General features: G+C 37.2%; 1 protein-coding gene across 1 annotated transcript in view; it reads right to left on the reverse strand.

Annotated features, from left to right (window-relative positions):
* UBE2V2 (ubiquitin conjugating enzyme E2 V2) overlaps nt 1-22,556 on the reverse strand; it is a 161,566-nt gene that overhangs the window by 76,921 nt on the left and 62,089 nt on the right. The window contains exons 3-4 of the mRNA XM_042782082.1: nt 9,500-9,648; nt 2,421-2,546 (exon numbers count right to left, since the gene is read on the reverse strand). Of these exons, the coding sequence (XP_042638016.1) occupies nt 2,421-2,546; nt 9,500-9,648 (275 nt within the window). The remainder of the gene's footprint in view (nt 1-2,420; nt 2,547-9,499; nt 9,649-22,556) is intronic.

Below are 22,556 nucleotides of genomic sequence, written 5' to 3' on the forward strand. Positions count from 1 at the left end.
ATATCATCAAACACATCAAAACCAAATACAAAGAAAGAATCCTGAAAGCAGCAAGGGAAAAACAAAAAGTTACTTACATTGGACAACCAGTAAAAATAAGCTCTGATTTCTCAGCAGAAACCATGCAAGTGAGAAGGCAATGGGATGGTATATATAAGGAATGGCCAAAGTTCATCTCACCTACTTTGGTCATGTTGTCAGAAGGAATAATTCCCTGGAGAAGGGCATCATGTTTGGTAGAGGGTCAGTGAGGAAGGGGAAGGCCTCAATGAGATTGACTTGACACAGTGGCTACAATGATGGGCTCAAGCATAGCAAGGATGTCGAGAAAAGCGCAGGACCGGGCAGTGTTTCGTATTGTTGTACATAGGGTCACTGTGTCAGAGCTGACTCAGCGGCACCTAACAACAACATACACTACAATAATGAAATCAGCTTGGTACTAATAAAACAATACAAACCCAGATCAATGGAATAGAATTGAGAGTCCAGAAAATAAACACATTTCTACAGTCAAATGATGTTTGACAAAGATGTCAAGTCCATTTAATGGAGAAAGAAGAGTTATTTCAACAAATGGTGCTGGGAAAATTGAATTTCCACATGCAGAAAAATGAAACAGGGTACATGCCTCATGCTGTACACAAAAACAAACACAAAATGCATTAAGGATCTAAATGTGAAAACTAAAATCATAAAATTCTTAGAAGAACATGCAGGGTCAGTGCTGTCAGGCCTAGCGTTTAATAAAGGATTATCTAATATAATAGCAAAGACACTAATAGCAAAAGACAAATAAATGGGACCTCATAAAATTAAAAATTTTTGTTCATCCAAAGAATTTACCAAAAATTGAAAAGACATATTACTGACTGGAAGAATATCTCCAGAAACCATATACTTGATAAGAATCTGATAACTAAAAATTTCCTCAAAAAAAAAACAGAATCCAATAATTAAAATACATATAAAACTTTGGCAACTTAACAATAAAAAGACAAATAACCTAATAAATTGGGCAAAGGACTTGAATAGGTATTTCACACACACAAAAAAAAGAAAGAAATTCAAACAGCCACCAAACATTTAATGAAAAGACATTCATTGCATTAGCCATCAGAGAGATGAAAATCAAAACTACATTGAGATACTATTTCACTCTGACTGTTGTTGTTGTTGTTATGTGCCGTCAAGTCAGACCCGACTCATAGCGACCCCTCCTTGGGTTTCCAAGGCATTATCACTACAGAAGTAGATTGCCCCATCTTCCTTCCAAGGAGTGGCTGGTGGGTTTGAACCGCCAGCCTTCTGGTTAGCAGTCAAGTGTCTTAGACCAGGATGGACAAAATGCAAACAGAAAATAACAGATATTAACAAGGATATGGGGGTATCAGAAACTTTATCCATTGCTGTTAGGAATGCAAAATGGTACAGCCATTGTGGAAAATAGTGCAATACTTCCTCAAACAACTAAACATAGAACTACCAAATGACCCAACAATTCACTCTTGGATGATATACCCAAAAGACTTGAAAGCAGAGGCTCAAACAAAGGCTTGTACACCAGTGTTCATCACAGCACTATTCACAATAGCCAAAAGGTGGAAACAACCTAAATGCTGTATCAGATGAATGGATAAACAAAATGAGGTACATACACACAATGAAATACTACCCACCCAGTAAGAGAAACAAAGCTCTGAAGAAAGGGGAGTATTATTGTGTAGTTATTGTGTGCAATACTGAGTTTTAGTTTTTGGTGATGGAAAAATCACATTGATTAAGGATAGAGTTGTACAGCCAATTAATGTAATTGCTATCAATAAGTTGTATACCTGTAAAAAGTTGGATTGGCAAAAGTTATGTAATAAATCCATTTACAACAATGGGGGAAAAAAAAGAAGAAGAAGAGTAGTTATTGAGGCTGCTTATATGCAACCAAACATTTCATTAGGTTCCTTGGTTTGGAGGTTAAGGGTCATGGTTTCATGTGACAATCCAGTTAATTGGCCTAATAACATGTTGGTTTACCTGTCTGAAATGGACAACCTTACTCAACCATGACTGTTTGTTCCAATACAACCATATTTATTCCTCAAAGAAAAGCCCCCCTCATGAATATTCATCCTTTTAATCCTACCAAGTATACTTTAAACCCTAAAGAAAAATAACATTTATCTAAACCCTAAAGAAAAATAACATTTATCTTTTTATAAAATAAGCATTCAACTGAAATACGACTAACAGACAATTAATAAAACCCTAAGAAAAATAAAGTGTTACCATCATATCTAATGTGTTAAGGAATAGGTTGATTTATGGCAAAAAAACTTTAGATTTTTAGTTAAACAAGTCTCTTTTTCTTAAATTTGTCCAGACTATGTAAGTTACAAAGAAATAAAATGGCTATTTTAACTTACCATTCCACTGGAATTATTTATTCCATTCATATTAATTTTTGTTACAAATCTAACTGATGGAGGAGCTTCTGGATATTTAGATCCACATTCTACTTTCAGGCTATATATTCTGTTTTCATAATTTGTCTGGAAGGCAAGAAAAAAAGAAAAAAAGACAATCCAAATTACAATACCTAAAATAGTAATGTGCAAATGATAATAAAGAGGAAAAGTACAATATGAATACACTTGATATGAAGATGCTAATGATCAAGACTTCACTGTTCTATATTCATTTAAATTTATTTAACCTATTGGTAAGCATACTTAAAAGTAAGGATTTTGTACAATTAAAATAATTCTACTAAGTAATATCAATCTGATCAGAACTTCTTCTGGGAGGGGGAGTACAGCGTGTATAATAAGTGAGAAGAGGAAAGGAAAACACTTAAATTCATATTTTACATTTACATTCACATTATAGGAAGAGGGACTACTTGATTTGTGTCACTCCTGTAAAGATTTGATTTGTCTAGGACAGACTTCTTTATTCCTAGTATGCCAGTGTCAATTAATTAATAGTGCCCCTTACATTCTCAAAAGGGTCTGGCTGGACAATAAATATGTTTTCCCTACTTACATGACAATCAAAAACTTCTAGAAAAAGGGAAAACATCTATTATAACATCTTACAACAATACAACATAATTATTTCATGTCTCCTAATTACATTAGGAGCTCTGGGAGCATAGGGCCTAAGGCACTTGACTGCTAACCAGAAGGCTGGCAGTTCAAACTCACCAGCCACTCCTTGGAAGGAAAACTGGGCAATCTACTTGCATAGTGATACCACCTCGGAAACCCAAAGAGGGTTCGCTATGAATCGGGTCTGACTCAGCGGCACATAACAACAACAACAAATGTTACGTTACATTTATCTTATACTGCAATTTTTTTTATTTTCTATTTTAAATAGGATGTCTTAATCAAAGAGTTTAATTACCATCATCATATTAAAAAACAGCCATTTTAAAGGTATCAGATTTAACGTAACTAGATTATTTGCACTGTTGTGTGCCATCAAGTCAATTATGACTCATAGCAACCCTATGTAACAGAGTAAAATTGCTCCACAGGATTTCCTAGGCTATATTTTCAGAAGTGATCACCAGGTGTTTTCTCCCAGAGTTGTTGGTTGGCTTCAAACCATTGACCATTCAGTTAGCAGTCAAGTGCTTAACCACTGTGCCACCAGGGTTCCTTCAAAGCCCAAGCCAGGCAGGAGTCAAATCTTCTGATCCACTGTCAGAAACGTGCCACAGGCACCTGGTAGCTCAATGGTTAAGTGCTCAGCTGCTAATCTAAAGGATGGCAGATCAAACCCACCTGGTGGCTCCACAGGAAAAAACACCCGGCCATCTGCTCCTGTAAAGAGTACCAAGAAAACCCTATAGGACAGTTCTACTCTTTCACATGGGGTTACAATGAGTCAGAATTTACTTGATGGCATCTAACAACATATTTCTCAGGGTTTATTCCCACGCCTAAAGAGCGTGAGTGGTGCTGTGGTTAAAGCACTGGGCTGGTAACCGAAAAATGGTCGGTGGTTCAAACCCACCAGATGCTCTGTGGAAGGAAGATGAGGCAGTCTGCTTCCATTAAGATTTACAGCCTTGGAAATCCTATGGGGCAGTTATGCACTGTCCCATAGAGTCACTATGAGTCGGAATTGACTCAATGGCAGTGGGTGGTTATATTCATGCCTATAATTAACTCTTCTTTCTCCTTATGCTTTTGCTCATTTGGTTGCTTATCAACCCCTCCTTAGGTTTCCGAGGCGGTATCACTACAGCAGTAGATTCCCCAACCTTCCGTCCAAGGAGTGGCTGGTGGGTTTGAACCACCAGCCTTCTGGTTAGCAGTCAAGTGCCTTAGGCACTATGCTATCAGAGCTCCTAACATTAAAATAGGAAAGTGAAAGATAAACCAAAGTGACAAATTTAATACTTGCTGCTTCCTCTATAAAACCAAGGGGAATACATTCTAAAAATACAAATAAAGCATGAAGATACATATGTTAAGGGAAAAGGACAAATATTATATGATCTCTCTTACATAAAAAGACAAGAAAAGGCAAACTTATAGAGAACAAAGTTTATCTGTTGTTACCAGGGATAGAAGGGAGGGAAAGGGGGCAAAGGATTATTACTTTCGGAGTACTCAGTTTACAGTTTGATTTAATAGTAGGATTGTGTGGCTGTAATTTGTCAGTAAGTTATACACTTCTAAAATGTTGAAATGGCTAAAGTTGTGTGACAGATACAATACAAAAACGACAAAATTAAAAAAGTAGCTGCTGAGGCTGCTTATGTAAAACCAAACACTTCGTGGGATTTGATTCCTTGGTTTGGAGGTTTAGGGTCATGGTTTCATGGTGCATCCCAGTTAACTGGTATAATAACATGTATTAGAGCTTCTGTTCAATGTCCTAATTTACTGCATAGTGCTTGGGGTCATAAAAGCTTAGAAATGAGCCACAGAGACACAAAAAGTGGTCTTTATTCACCTGAAGCAACAAGAAGGGAAGTCAGTAATAAGAGGAAGAAATGGATGTGTGGCCAATTGCCTCCATAAACAACCACATTCTTTGCCAAGAGACTAGAACTGGAAGGTGCCTAGCTACCATTACTGAACAATTTGATCAAAGACTCTATAGAAGAATCTTAATCAAAAGAGGGGAAATGCAGAACAGAATTTCAAATTTTCATGGAATCCAGACTTCTGGAGACATGGAGAGTGGGTCAACCCTTGAAACTACTGCTCTTGAAGCCTTTAAACCTTAAATCAAAAATATACCCTAAAGTCTTCTTGAAACTAAGCAATAGTTTAGCTTAACTAGTTAAGAATGTCTGCCTTGAGCATCATGCTCTTTTAAGAACTATCTATATAAGATCAAAAGAGCTCTAGTGGCATAGTGAGTAAGGCATTTAGCTGCTAACCCCAAGGCCAGCAGTTCAAACCTACCAGCTGCTCCATGGGAGGAAGATGAGGCAACCCACTTCTATAAAGATTTACAGCCTTGGAAACTCAATGATGGTTTCTATGAGTTGGAATAGACTCAGTCGCAGTGGGTTTGGTTTGGTTTGGTTTGGTTTATATGGGATCAAACTGACAACAGCAACTCAAAAGATTAGACAGGAACATGAGGGAGGTAGTGAGTTTATGTTGATAGGTAAGAAAAACTCAGAAAAGGAGGATGAAAATATATGTACAATTGAAAGAATATAATCAACATCACTGAATTGCACATGCAGAAACTGCTAAATTGGTGTATATTTTGCTGTATATACTATGAACAAGAATAAAAACTAAAATAAATTATTTTAAAAAAAGGAAGATGATAGAAAAAGCTAATCACCTATCTATAGAATTTACTTATATAAAGTGATACACAGCGCTTTCCCATAAATAAGAGCTAACCCCATAATACCCCAGATTTGGGATATTAAACTACAGTAGAATTTAACATGTAAGCAATAGTTTTATACATATATACTAAATATGTTAATATCCTAAAAAGAGCTGAAAAAAATCATCCAGCTTTAATAACAACTATTGATAAAATGCCCAGTTCTTTGGATATATATAATAAGGGCTAAATCTGGCAGGTGTCAAGAATCATCTATTGTACATGTAAGAAACTGCTGAATTGCTATGTTTTGCTATGCATATTTTCACAAAAAAGAAAAAAAATTATCTAGTCTTTATAGTTCTCCAATCTGGATGCACATTAGAATCTCTAGAGAACTTGCACTAAATTCAATTGGGGGAAAAAAAATTCCGTTAGCCCCTCAGAAATCTTGTTGTTGTTATGTGCCGTTGAGTCAGACTCAACTCATAGTGACCCCTCCTTGAAGTTTCTGAGGCAGTATCACTATGGAAGTAGATTGCCCCATCCTCCTTCTGAGGAGTGACTGGCAGATTTAAACCACCAGCCTTTTGGTTAGCAGTCAAGTGCCTTAGGCACTACGCTACCAGAGCTCCTATAATGTTAAAAAACACTTAAAAGTACATGAAAATAATCAGAATTCTCATACTATGTTGGTGGAAATAGAAACCGGTATAACCACTTTGGAAATGATCTGGCATTTTCTTATAAATAAGCATACACCTACCCTATGATGTAGCATTTATACATATTTACCCAAGAGAAATGAGAACAAATGTCCACATAAGGACTTGGACAAGAATACTCAAAGTCGCTTTATTTTTAATAGGGGAAAAACGTCTAAATGTCTATTAACAGAAGAATTGATAAATACATTACGTATATTCAATAGCAGCACGCTACTCAGCAAAAACACACAAACAACTAATACATGTAACAACCCAGATGACCCTGAACACTGTGTTAAGTAAAAGCAGCAGGACCAGAAGTGTACATGATCCCACTGATAGGAAGTTCTGCAACAGGCAGAATGAATCTATCACGCAAGAAAAAATGGTTGGGAGTGGGATTGAGAATGAGAAAGGACACAGAACTGCGATGATGGGAATATTCTATATCCTGATGAGGGTATGGATAGCAAGGTAAATATACATTTGTCAAAACTAAGCATAACATTTATATGTTTCTGTAAAATGTTTTAAAGTTTAAAAAAAAAACACTTCCAAGCTAGCATACTAATCTAATTCAAACCATACTAACTTTTTGACATTTCAGATTACAAAAAACACTTCCAAGCTAGCATACTAATCTAATTCAAACCATACTAACTTTTTGACATTTCAGATTAATTTTATGACTCTAAACTTAAATTAATAGTGAAGTCCTTCTGCTTTCTAAAAAAGCAAGAGTAAAATAACATAGAAAGGAAAGTTGTAAAAAGGAACTAGTATTTACTAGTATCTGTTACAGTCAGGTATTTACAGTACCTCCATGTATACATGAGAAAACTTGGAAAAGTAATTAAACCTGTAATGCTAAAAAATTTAACACATAAACATATGCTGTAAATAAAATTACTAATCATATAAACCCAAATAAATACTGGAGTAAGATTTAAAAAAAAAAAAAAACAGGGAGCTTAATCTATATGCGTATATGTTAAATAAGTGAATGAATACCACATAATAGTTAAATGTTAAGGTAAAACTTTTCCTATTGTCCTGGCTGGATGCAGAGACCTAAAGCTGGGAACAAAATAACACTAAAATATCCTAACCTTCTAAAAGAGAAAGAGCTATTGGAGTCAGATGCTAACCCCTGTAGTTTTATTAATAGGCACCTAAGGGAGCACTGTAACTACTCAGGCCTCAGTAAAGAAAAGCTGGGGAACACTGGAGAGATGGATGCACAAGACAAAGAAACCTGGCCTACAAAAGAATGTTGGGCCTCTTCCCAGTACCCAAAGGAAGTGAAAGAGGCACTCCTCGACTCAGGCCCATGGAGACCATAAGACCCACTGGGAGAGAAGTTCAACATGGCAGGAGACAGAAACCTTGTTTATCTTCCTGGTGCCTCCCTAGCAGGAGAGGAAGGGGAGAAATCATTTAGAAGGACAGAAGAGGGCAGTGCCTGGTATGAGAGCATTCCATAGTCTAGCGGTACCAGGAAAAGTAGCCAGCCTGGGTAGTCCTCCTGGGGACCTCAATGGATGAAAAGTCAATCAGGGCTGCTCTTCCACATCCAGGAACTATGCTTTGGGACAGCCCTCAGACCCCTGAATAGCTCACATACCAGCCTGAAGACATTCTTAAGGTACAGTCCACTAGAGGCAATAACTGGAGAAAAACTAAAGAATTTCTAATTGATATCTCACTAACTTCAGACTGTTAAATCTTTTAACTATTCATTAAATCAGAATATTCCTAAATTATAAGCATTTATTACCAAACAGGTCATGACAATAATGTTCACAGGCTGTGAAAAGCAAGGCTTACATTACAAACACAAAATTAAATAACACATCAAGAATTCTAGCCATTAATATTTTATTTCCTTTCTGAAAAGTTTTGTGGAAAAAAATCAGAGTATGGTAGGGAAGGGGAAGTATTAGTTTAGTAGTATGCACAGGAATACCTGAAAATATCATAAAACACATGCTAATTCATTTAATTAACATGGCTAGCTATCTGAGCTATTTCCATTCTGTAATAATCAAGAGGAAATCTAAACACTGCCCAACAGCAAAACTGATGAAATGCTCTCATGATAAAGTAGCAACCAGTGTACAAAATCAAAGATTAAAAAAACACTTTGAATTTCATGTTCTTTTCAGCAAGTCAACAACTGTACACAGTACATCTTTAAGAATAACTGCAAGAAGCAGTTAAATCAAACTTTTAAGCAAGGAATGCAATGGGAAAAAAATACTTCCCACTCTAAAAAAATTGGAGTAAAAGAAAAACTTCATAAACTTGATAAAGGCCTAAGAATAAACTACAATTGGCAGCTGACAACACTAGAAAATATGTTAAGAATCAGACTTGTCCGTTTATTTTACAGATGAAAAAACTGAAGCCTAATGCATTTACATGGCATGTCAAATGTCAGAACACAAATAGAAATATGCAAGCACTACAAGTCAATTTAGAAATCCTCAGATACACACAAGTGGATTATGACATGTCACATCAAAAGAGACTATTTGCTCTTCCCAATACCCCCTTTATTTTCTCACCTATCTGGAATGCTCTCCATCCCATCACCACCTTCTGAAATCCTACAAGTCCATTGCAGCTTATTCCGAAGGCAACTTCCTCCATTGCTGAGCCTTCTTCAATTATTTCAACTAGAAGAAACATATTCTAAAGCCCCATAATAAACTTTCTCTGCCATATTTAAAATCTGTCATTTGTATATGTGAAAGACTGATAGCCACCATCCTACCAATCTTTTTCCCAATCCTCCAGATAAAATCAAGCATTATATACTGCACACAAGAAATGTCAATACAAATAGGTAAAACTTTTAAAAAAGGAATTATTTCAGCTAGACATTGTCATAATTATTTTAATATTAATATTATAAAATAAATTACTGTAAAAGTACATGAGATATTAATTAAAAATATATATATATAATTTATAGCACTGACCCTTGGTGGCCCAATAATCATGCCTGTCCACCTTGTAAGTGTCATATCTTCATCATCTTCAAGGCCCCAGCTAACCGTACCATCGCCTACTCCTTTTTGTCCTTCTTCAAGTTCTTCCAACAAGCGAAAATTACGAGGAACTTTAACTCCTATATAAAAGAATGTCATTGTAAATGTTATAAGAGCTACACATATTCAAATTCAGCTTTCTCCAAATTGAATTTTCAGAATCATTCCCCAAAATTCCATTTAAACAACATTCTGTTCCAGAAAATGCTGAGTCTAAAATAACCTCAAAATAAATGAACTAAAGAAAGCACTGAACCAAGAATTAACAGCACTATTGAACATGTATATAAATTCCTAATGAATCAAATTTATACTAACGTAGAAATCATTATAAAGTGAATACTGTCTCAAAGCTTTCTGTTCCTGCATCGAACAAACAAAATCAGAAAGTTCATTAAGAGCTAAATTCCATCAACATATACTCTATAATAATTTTTTTTAAAATAAAATTGTTTCATTTAAAAAAAATACAAAATGTTTCAGTAAAATGGTGGAATAGGCAGACAGAGATCCTCTTCAACAACGAAAATGGGAACCAATTAACACAGATACAGGAGATAATCCTGGAGCCCTGAGGTTTGAAGGGAAGGATACAGAAGTGGACTAAACTCCAACTAGTAGAACTTGGATGAAAACACCAAAACAGGAGACATACAGAGCTGTGGTCTTTCAGCAATCCTGACAACACAAACAGCTTAGATATCGCCCAGTGGTGTTGGGACCTAAGAATTAACGTAAAAATCAGCCCTGCTAGCCAGGGGCTCCACAGAGGACTGCACTGGTGGCTGGTGCATAAAAGGGGAAGCAGCCAAAAGGAAGGTGTACTGAGCTGTGGACTTTTGCCTGTCCAGAAGACACAGCCATTTTCAATGTTTACAAGCAGTTCAACCACTTTGGGTATTTAAAGTGACAGCATTCTCCCAGATTCCAGTGACTTAACCATAGGCTCGACTTGCCAGGAACCACAAGGACGTTCCACACAACAAAGACTTTAAAGGTGCAATATTCCCCTTGTTACTCTTATACTGCACATCCTCTTGGTGAACGCAGATGGGGCCATCCCTCACTCCCACCCATCTTCTGGACCAGCAGGAATTTCACCCCAGTCTGTGTGTTCCCACATAGCCTGAGTGCCCTGCCCTGCTGGATTTTTATTATTTTTTTTTCCTTTTCTTTTTTTTAGTTTGTTTATTTTTGACTGTTTTAAATTTATTATTATTATTATTTCTGACCTTTTTATTATGACTCTTTATTCTTCCCTTCCCAGGTTCTAGTTTTCAGCTTTTTCTCTCTTCCCTATTCCTATGTTCCCACGTTTTTCCTTCTCATGGTAAACCCTATTACTCATTTTTCTTTTTGCATTTTTTCCATTTTCCTCTTCATTATTCTCCTACTCTTTTTTCTCTTATTGCCCTCTCCCCAGATATTGTAGGGTTTTTTCCCTTTTCTTTACTTTTTCCCTCTTTGGTGATTGTTCCTGTGTGTTTATGCAGTGTGTTTTTTGTCCACTAGCTTTTACTTTTTTGATGGTATTTAGATTGTTTTTGTCTGCGTGTGAGACAGCAACTATGCATATGCGACGCAACCACACGCGCACCTTCTGCAGCTACTCTTACTGAGCAAGAGCCACCACTTCCTTCTCCACCACTGGTTAACCATAAACGACCACCAAGAAGAGCCTGATTCTCCATTACTGCTCTTCGTGAATAGTTAACAGAGAAGTAAATACAACAACAGTACAACATCTCGGAGACAACAGACCATCACAGTCCATACAAAGAAGCAAGATAAAGTGGTAGAAACAAGGGTGCAGGATACAGACCCAGAACACATCCTTTGGGAAGATGCAACAATGGAACTCCCTGATAAGGAATTCAAAAGAATTATATTTAGGTATCTTCAAAGGACTGAGAGACAGATCAAGGAAAACACTGAAAAAATTAAGGAAAACACACACAAAACCCTAGAAGAATTTTGGAAGAAAATACAAGAACAAAATGATAAAATAAATGAAAACTTAGAAATGATACAAAATCTACAGATAGAAATCCAGAAGATTAATATTAAATTGTCAGAAATACATAACATATTGAATGGGCAAAGGAGTAGAAGTGAATTAATGGAAGACAGAATTAATGAGATTGAAGACAAATACCTGAGTACTCCTTTGGAAAGGGATCAATCAGAAAAATCAAAACAAAATGAAGAAAACCTAAGGTTCATGTAAGTCAGCATCAAAAGGAAAACCTTTATGTAATAGGAATTCCAGAACAGAAAGAGAAAAAGAAAACCACTGAAAAAACTGTCCAAGATTTGTTGAAAAAGAACTTTCCAGGCATGATGAAAGATGAGAATATATCCATTCAGGAAGTCCAACAAATCCCAAACAGGATAGACCCCAAAAGAAAATCACCAAGACATATCATCATCAAACTCATCAAAATCAAAGTTAAATAAAGAATCCTGAGAGCAAAACAAGAAAAATGAAGAATTACCTACAATGGAAAAACCAATAAGAATAAGTTCTGATTCTCAGCAGAAACCATCCAAGTGAGAAGGCAATGGGAGAATATATACAAAACCTTGAAAGAGAAAAATTTCCAACCAAGAATTATATACCCAGCAAAATTGTCCCTCAAATACAATTATGAAATTCGAAGATTTGCAGATAAGCAAAAATTAAGGGAATTTGTTAAAACCAGACCAACCTTACAAGACTAGTCTTTTGAACAGAAAGGGAGTCCTTTGAACAGAAAACTAGTAATAACAAACAACAACTATTAATACACAAGATGACATAATCCAGAAACCAATACAGCTATGGACATATCCAAACTACATATGCCTACAAGATTATAAACAGGAAACCAGAGACATCTATTGGAAAATGAGGACAACTATACGCCAAAAAAAGGGGGAAAATAGTGCAGTTACAGAACTTCTAAATGGCAAGGAAGTTAAGAGAGTTGCAAGAGAGAATGGACTGTTCTAAACTCAGGAAGAAAATTATAAATCACAGGGTAACCTCAAAGAAAAATGATAAACTTTGACATCATAATAAAAAAGAGGACAAGTACAAATATTTAGCAAAGACTAAAACAACAGCAACAAAGGAAATGATAAGACAATTCATAAACATAATGAGCTCTGCACAAAAATTATATGGAACAAAGAAACCAGGAACACCATGAAAAGCACATAAGAAAATGACAGCAACCAATTCATACTTGTCGATAATTACACTGAATGTCAATGAATTAAATGCCCCACTAAGAGACAGAGAGTTGCAGACTGGATAAGAAAATATAATCCATCAATATGCTGTCTACAAAAAACACACCTTAGAGACAAAGACAAAAAAAGACTAAAAATCAAAGGTTGGAAAAAGATGTATCAAGCAAATGGGAACCAAAGAAGAGCAGAGTGGCAACAGTACTTTCTCATAAAATTAACTTTAAGACAAAACCACCACATGAGACAAGGAAGGACATTATATAATGATTAAAGGATCAGTTGAAGAAGAAGATATAATCATAATAAGTATCTTGGACCCAATAAAAGAGCCCCAAAATACATAAATCAGACTATAAAAGAGTTGAAAAGGCAAATAAATAGATGACTCCACAGTCATAGTGAGAGACTTTAATATACCACTTTTAATTAAAGATAGAACAAATGGAAAGAAACTCAACAAAGATGCAGAAGAGCTAAACAATACAATCCACCAACTTGGCCTTATACACATCTACAGAGCACTTCACTCAACAGCAGCACAGTATAGATTCTTTTCCAGTGCACATGTAACATTCTCTAGGATAGACCACATTATTAGGCCACAAAGCAAGCCTTTAAAAACACTGAAATACTGCAAAGCGTCTTCTCAGATCACAATGCTATCAAATTACAAATCAGCAATAAGAACAACAACGGAAAAAGATCAAACTTATGGAAACTGAACAGCACCCTCCTTAAGAAAGACTGGGTAAGAGAAGAAATAAAAGTTGAAATTGAAAAATTCCTTGAACCATACAAGAATGAAAACACAACATACCAAAATCTTTAGGACATAGCAAAAGCAGTGACCAGAGGCCAATTTATAGCAATAAATGCACACATCAAAAAAGAAGAAAGAGCCAAAATCAACACTTTAAACCAACATCTCTAACAATTAGAAAAACAACAGCAAGAAAAGCCTACAGTCACCAGAAGAAAGGAAATAATCAAGATTCGAGCAGAAATCAATGAAAGAGAAAACTGAAGGGCAAGAGAAAAAATATCAACAAGACTAGAAGTTGGTTTTTTGAAAAGATTCATAAAATTGACAAACTACTGGCAAATTTAACAAAGGAAAAGAGGGTGAGAATACAAATAAGATGAATAAGAAGCAAAATGGACATCATCATAACAGAACCAACTGAAATAAAAAGGACAGTATCAGGATGCTATGCAGAATTGTACTCCAACAAATTTGAAAATGTGGAAGAAATGGACAAATTTCTAGAAACACAGCACTTACCTAAACTAACACAGACTGAAGTGGAAAAGCTGAAGCGATCCATAACAAAAGAAGAAATTGAACAGGTCATTAAAAAATTACCAACAAAAAAAAGTTCTGGGCCAAACGGTTTCACCAGATAATTTTACCAAACATTAAGAGAAAAACTGACACCAATCCTACTCAAACTATTCCAAAACATAGAAAAGGATGGAGTCCTCCCAAATGCATTTTATGAAGCAAGCAAGCAACCTTGATACCAAAATCAGGCAAAGACATCACTCAAAAGGAAAACATGAATACAGATGCAAAACTCTTCAACAAAATCCTAGCCAACAGACTCCATGATATCAAGAAAATCATTCATTATCACCAAGCGGGGTTCATATCAGGTATGAAAGGATAGTTCAACATTAGAAAAACAATCAATGTCATCCACCACATAAATAAAACAAAGGAAAAGAACCACAGGGAAAAAAAAAAAATTAAAAAGAACCACAGGATCTTATCAGTTGATGCAGAAAAGGCCATTTGATAAAATCCAACACCCATTCCTGATTTAAAAAAAAAATAATAAACTCTCAGCAAAATAGGAATAGAAGGAACATTCTTCAATGTAACAAAGGGCATCTATGCAAAACCAACAGCCAACATTATTCTCAATGGAGAGACATTGAAACCATTCTCCTTGAAAACAGGAACCAGACAAGGATGCCCTCTATCACCACTTCTATTCAACACAGTATTGGAGGTCCTAGCCAGGGCCATAAGGCAAGAAAAAGAAATCAAAGGCAGCCAAACTGGTAAGAAAGACGTCAAACTATCCCTATTTGCTGATGATATGATCCTATACCTAGAAAACCCAAGAGACTCAGTAAAAACTCTACTGGAACTAATCGAGATATTTAGCATAGTGGCAGGATACAAAAGCAACATCAACAATCAGTGGGATTCCCCTACACCAGCAAAGAGATTGCTGAAAAAGAAATAAGGAAATCAATACCATTTACCAGGCTGAACTATTAGGTATGTCTATGCGGGGGGTGCAGGGAACTCTGGTAGTGTAGTGCCTAAGGCACTTGTCTGCTAACCAGAAGGTTGGTGATTCAAACCCATCAGCCACTGATCAGAAGGAAGATTGGGTGATATAATTCCATAGTGATACCGCCTCATAAACCCAAGAGGGGTCGCTAGGATTCGGATCCAATTCAACAGCAGAGAGTTTAATATGCACGGGGGAGTACACCCAAGACCATGTATAGGGTTGGCAGACAACGCTTCTACAAGTTTCTACAATGTTTCTACAAGTTTCTGTTATGTGCTGTAAGAATTCCCAGTTATACAGTAGAGCTGACAAGGGACAAGGTTGTAGTCACTTCTTGGTTACAGCCAGCTACGCAGAGGGAGCAAGCAGTTGGACATGTGGGCTCAGGACCATAGTCACAGGAGACATCAAGCTCAACTGGCATAACGTACTACACAAAACATCGTTACATATCCTACTTGGGCGAGGAGTGACTGGGACCTTAAAAGCTTGCAAGTGGGCATCTAGATGCAACGATGGGTCTTCTCTTCATCCACAGCAAAGAATAATAAAGAAAACCAAAGGTGCATGGAAACAATTAGTCCAAGCGACTGGTACACTATGTGATCCTCAGCCTATACATAACTGTGAAACCAGAAGAACTAGATGGTGCCTGCCTACCACTGTCAACCACTCAGAGGGGGATCTATGTAGGAGATCCTGGATAGAGTGGGAGAACAATGTGGAACAAAACTCAAATCATTTAAAAAAAAAAAAGGGAGGGGGACCAGGTTTCCTGGTCTGACAGAGCCTGATGAAACCACTGAGACTATGGCCCCAGCTGCCCTTCAAGTCTAGAACTGAACCCACTCCTTGGCTTCCAGCCAAACAAAAAACAGGCATATGAGCTGAACGTTTACATTAGGTACATACACTCCTTGGAGAGAACAATCATGGAAGAACAGAAGGGCTCTATGCACAGGCAGACAGGGCAGGGGGCAGGAGTGCATGGAGGGAAGGACACAGGGAAGAGGTAACTATCGGGAGGAACTGGGAAGGGAGCTGTTGCATTGTGGTAAATTGTAGTCAATGTCATGAGACAAAGTGTATGTGAGCTGCTGTATGGAAAGTGAATTTGCTCTGTAAACTTTCACCCAAATCACAATTAAAAAAAAAAAAGATTGCATTAACTAATGGTCAAAGGATACAACCCCAACACACACTTTTCCTGATTTTAAACCATGTACTACTGCCTTGTTCTGTTGCAACTGTTACCTCTTGGTCTATGTACAGGTTCACCATGAGCACAATTAAGTGTTCTGGAGTTCCCATTCTTCGCAATGTTTACCATAATTTCTTATAATACACACAGTTGAAAATGTTTGCATAGTCAATAAAACACAGATAAACATCTAAAAAAAAAAACACAAAATGGTATCGTATTCCAGAATGTGGAAGAGTCTCATCCAGTCTCCCCTGCCCCCCTCCTCCTTTGGCTCTCTGTGCTAATCCCTAACAAATGGGGTTCAAACTCTCCTAGGTCAGCATTATCATATAACCATCACTTGGGGAGTTATTTGAGAACAAATTTCCTACATTCCTCACAGTTTCCTAGGACACTTCCTTCATCTCCTTGCCCAACACCTAGCAAATTTTTCGCAATCCATTAACCCCTCTCACACCTCCACTCCAGTTCATGGATACTTGCACCTTTTAGACCTCATTATCTCTTACTCTACTTCTAAAATCTTAACACAAAAATCTTTCTCTCTAGAATCTCCTGCCCTTTCACAATTCCACTCCTTCATTCTCACTGAACCTCGTCTTTACCATCATTTTGACCTATACACCCTTAACTTCACAATTCTTCCAATATATCAAAATATTTCCTAGAATTATTGACCTAAACTCTCTACCATGGTCTTCCATGTTCTCTAACATTGAACATCCTCCAACCCACTGTATTACTCCTATAAAAACTATGAAAATTCCCTCAGAATCCTCTTTTTCTCTCTCTCACTCACACACACACACACACACACACACACACAGAGTTAGATGTGGAGGGAGGAACATCTCCTTAAAAGTAACTGTCATTTTGTGTAATTTCTCTGTCCTTGTTAATTTTGTTTTTAGGTACCATCAAGTTTCAACTCATAGTAGCCTATGTACAACAGAACTAAACACTGCTCAGTCCTGCACCATCCTAACAATCACTGCTATGCTTAAGCCCATTGTTGTAGCCACTGTTTCGAGTCCTCTCTTTAAGTCTTCCCCTTTTTCATAGACCCTTTGCCAATCATGATCCTTCTCCAGGGACTGGTTTCTCCTAATTAACATGACCAAAGTACAAGAGTCAAAGCCTGGCCATTCTCACTTATTTTAAGGAACATTCTGGCTGTACTTCTTCCAAGACAAATTTGTTTGTTCTTGTGGCAGTCCAGTATTCTTCACCAACACCATAGTTCAAATGCATCAATTCTTCTATGGTCTTCCTTATTCACTGTCCAGCTTTCACATGCATATGGGGCTACCGAAAATATCATGGTTTGGGTAAGGTGTGCCTTAGTCTTCAAAGTGACTTCTTTGCTCTTAAACACTTTAAAAAGGTCTTTTGCAGAAGATCTGCCCAATGCAATACACATCACTTGATGCCTTGCCAGGTGCTTCCATGGGTATTGACTATGGATCCAAGTTAAATAAAATCCTTGAAAACTTTAATCTTTTCTCTATATGTGATGGTGTTGCTTACTGGTCCAGTTGTGAGGACTTCTGTTTTCTTTATGTTGAGGTATAATCCACACTGAAGGATGTCAACTTCGACCTTCATCAGCAAGTGTTTCAAGTCATCTTCATTTTCAGCAAGTCTGTGTCATCTGCATATCATAGGTTGTTAACAATTCTTCCTGCAAACCTGGTGCTGCATTCTTCTTCATATAGTTCAGCTTTTCAGATTATCTGTTCAGCATACAGATTGAATAAACATGGTGAAAGGCTACAACTCTGATGCATACTTTCCTGATTTTAAACCATGAACAGTTCCCTTGTTCTGTTCAAACTACTGTCTCCTGGTCCATGTATAGGTTTCTCAAGAGCACAATTAGGTGTTCTGGAACTCCCATTCCATGTAATATTATCCATACTTTGTTATGATCCACAGTCAAATGTCTTTGCAATAAAACACAGTTTAACATCGTTCTGGTATTCTTTCCTTTCAATAACATGCATCTCAAATCAACAATGATATCCCTCATCCCATATCCTCTCCTTATCCCAGCTTGAATTTCTGACAGTTCCCTGTCTGTGAACTGCTAAGACATATTTGAATTACTTTCAGCAAAACTTTACTTGGGTGTGTTATTAATGACCCAAAAACCAAACCAAACTCACTGCCACTGAGTCATATCTCAGATTTCCCAATCTTCCTTCCAAGGTGTGGCTGGTGGGTTTGAACCACCAGCCTTCTGGTTAGCAATCAAATGCCTTAGGCACTACGCCACCAGAGCTCTGTTATTAATGATAGTGTTTGATAATTTCCACATTCTGTTGGATCACCTCTCCTTAGAATGGGCACAAATATGGATCTCTTTTGGTCTGTTGACCAGGTAGCTGTCTTCCAAATTTCTTGATAAAGATGAGTGTTTCCAGTGTTGCATCTATTTGTGGAAACATCTTAATGGGTATTCCATCAATCCCTGAATGATTGCTTTTCACCTATTCCTTCAGTGCAGCTTGGACTTCTTTCAATACCTGATCATATGCTACCTCCTGAAACGGTTGAACATTGACCAACTCTTTTTGGTACAGTGACTCAGTGTATTCTTTCCATCTTCCATTGTGCCCACAGAATCTTTCAATAACACAACTCAAGGCTTGAATTTTTTTTTTTTCAGCTCTTTCAACTCAAGAAATGCTGAGCATGTTCTTCCCTTCTGATTTTCCAACTCCAGGTCTTTGCCCATTTCATTATAATACTTTATCTTCTCAATTTGTCCTGTGAAGTCTTCTGTGCAGCTATTTCATCATTTTTTCCATTTGCTTCAGCCACTCTCACTCAAGAGCAAGTTTGAGTTTCTTCTGACATCCATTTTGGACTTTCTTTCTTTCTTGTCTTTTTAATGACCTTTTACATCATCCCACATCTTCTCTATCTTTGATCATTTGTGTTCAAGGCATCAAATCTATTCTTCAAATAGCTTCTAAATTCAGATGGGATATACTATACGTTACATTTTGGCTATTGTAGACTTGTTTTAATTTTCTTTGGCTTCAACTTAAAGTTGCATAAGAGCAATTGATGGGACGGTTCTACAAGGATTGTGAGGCTGGCGCAGGACCAGACAGTGTTTCGTTCTGTTGTGCATAGGGTCGCTATTACTCAGAGCTGACTTGCTGGCACCTAACAACAAGGACAGTATTAACTGGCTTTTTTGTATGTGTATGGACATTATTCTATCACTGACAGCATAGTATTTCAGGATAGACTTGAAATGTTCTTTTTAACAATGAATATGATGCCATTCCTCTGTCATTCCCAGCATAGTAAACCATATAATGGTCCAATTCAAATGGTCAATATCAGTCTATTTCAACTCACTAATGCTTAGAATGCAGGAGCTCTGGTGGCACAGCAGATAAGACATTCGGCTGCTAACCAAAAGGTTGGCAGTCTGAACCCACCAGCCACTCAGCAGAAAATGAGGCAATCTGCTTCAGTAAAGATCTGCAACCTTGGAAAAGCAATGGGGGTCATCACTATGAGCTGGAATCGACTTGAGAGCTGTGAGTTTGGTCTGGTAATGCCTAGGATATAAATCTCTGTACCATTCCATTTTTTACAACTTCCGAGTTTCCTAGACCCATACTTACACATTCCAATTCCAATTATTAATGGAATGTTGCCTATGTTTCTTCTCATTTTTAGTCATGCCATATCAGCAAATGAAGCTCCTACAAACTTTACTCCATCCCCATCATTAAGGTCAACTCTGTGAGGTGGCAGCTCTTCCACAGTCATACTTTGAGTGCCTTCAAACCTGAAGGGCTCATCTTCTAGCATTGTATCAGATAATGTTTCACTGCTATTCATAAGGTTTTCAGTGGCCAATTTTTTTAGAAGTAGACTAACACATCATTCTTCTCAGTCTATCTTAGCCTGGAAGCTCTGCTAAAACCTGTTCACAATGGGTGACCCTGATGGTATTTCAAATATTAGTGGCATAGCTTTCAGCAGTACAACAAACTGACAGACTAGTGATGGTTCTCTATCCTACTGAACCCAAAACATCTCTTTCATTTACTAATTCAAAGTAATCCTTCCATATAATGAAAATCTAGGAAGTCCTATAATTTAAAAAAAAAAAAAATCTAATTAAAACTGCCCACTTTGTATATTGCTTCATTAAAAAAAAAAAAAATGCTTGAAAATCTTAGGCCACAGAAATGCACTAACAAGAATAATCATTACTACAACTAATATGATTATTAGTAACCATTTGTTTAACATATACTTTATGCCATTTAAAATAAATTATCCCATTTAATCCTAAAAACAGCCATCTTACGACTCTAAAAATGAAATCTGGAGAAGTCTGTAATCTACTGAAGGTCATATAGCTGTAAGGGCATATCCGATATTAATACTCAGTTTTTAGACCAAAGCCACTCTTAACCACTAAGTTACACAGCACCACAAGCTATGTAGAAAGCACATTCCAGGGTTGACTAGCCAAAGCTAGGAATCAGAATGCCTGAATGCTCTCCCAGTTTGGCTACCTACCTGATTTGTGACTCCAGGCAACATTTTCTCATTTGTAAAACTGGGAGACATCAATAGCTCCTACTGCACAGAATCATTGAGAAAATTAAACAAGGCAATCCATCTTGTTGTTGTTTTCCTTAAGTGCTGTTGAGTCAGTTCTGATTGACAGTGACTTTATATACAACAAACAAAATACAACTCTATATACAACTGCATGGTCATGCACCATCATCACAATCAGTGCCATGTTTGAGCCCACTGTTACGCTAATATATCAATCCATCTCATTGAAGGTACTCCTCTTTTTTGCTGACCCTCTACCTACCATGATGTTCTTCTCCAAGGTCTGGTCCCACCTAATAACAGGTCCAAAGTGTGTAAGACCAAGTCTTGCCATCCTCCCTTCTAAGGAGAGTTCTTAAACAGCAAATCCATCTTAAACACAATGTTGCCTATTACCATTTCAGCTTTTGTTTGAGAATGAATTACAGTAGCCTCATTTACCTCCAACTAAGTTGTATGGAAGAGCTCAGGTGGCACAATAGTTAAAGCAGTGGCTGCTAACCAAATGTTCAGCAGTTCAAACCCACCAGCCACTCTGCAGGAGAAAGAGGAGGCAGTCTGCTTCCACAAAGATTTACAACCTTGGAAACCCTATGGTGCAATCCTATGCTATACCATAGGGTTGCTATGAGTTGGAATCAACTCAGTGGCAGTGAGTTTTAAGTTGTGTGAGGAGTCCCTGACACAAACAGTTTTAAATACTCAACTACTAGCTGGAGCTCTGGTAGCATAGTGGCTAAGACACCTGCCTGCTAACCAGACGGCTGGTGGTTCAAACCCACCAGCCACTCCTCGGAAGGAAGGTTGGCCAATCCTACTTCCGTAGTGATACTGCCTCGGAAACCCAAGTAGGAGTCGCTATGAGTCGGAGCCGACTCGACAGTACATAACAACAACAACAACAACACTAGCTGGAAGATTGGCAGTTACAATCTACTCAGAGGTGCCTTGGAAGACAGGCCTGACAATCTTCTTCCAAAAGGTCACAACCATTGAAAACCCTCTGAAAAGTTCTATTCTACACATGAAGTCAAATGAATTGGAATTGATTCAATGGCAACTAATAACAACAATCATTCCTATGTAAGAGTCAACAAATTGAGTGAGAATGGTAACTTTGTAAATTCCTGTAGGGTCAGAAAATTTTATCCTGAGTTATCCTAACACTACTTTTTTTGTTCCTTTAGATATACAACTACTGACATTAATGTATTACTTATCCTGAGTGGCTTTTTAAAGCAATCTTTTACAAGATTGATTATCCTTGCCATTATGAAGTCATTCTCAAAAAATTTTTAAGTTTCCATTAAATTTCTTTGCCTCCTTCTTAATTCAGTCAGGTGACCTTTATGAATCTCTAAACTCAAAGAAAATAATGGAAAATTAATGTTTCTTTTTACCTAAGTGTACTAAAAGTGACAAACCTAATTACTGCTAATCTTTTCATCTACTATCAATTCAGTTGCGGTGTAGTAAATTACTTAGTGTGGCTTTTCTACCCATAAGTCTTTGTAAACTCCAAGGTGGGATTTTCTATGAGCAACTGAGGAGCTCCTGATTGCTGAAGTTGTCCACCTGGAGTATTTCTGTTGGGCATGGCACAAAACAATGTTCTGGGAGGTGCCCACTCTCTCTCAGGTGCTTA

Source organism: Orycteropus afer, unplaced genomic scaffold (genome assembly GCF_000298275.1).
Source record: "Orycteropus afer afer isolate SDZICR_OR568_19922 unplaced genomic scaffold, OryAfe1.0 scaffold00236, whole genome shotgun sequence".
Taxonomy (NCBI): domain Eukaryota; kingdom Metazoa; phylum Chordata; class Mammalia; order Tubulidentata; family Orycteropodidae; genus Orycteropus; species Orycteropus afer.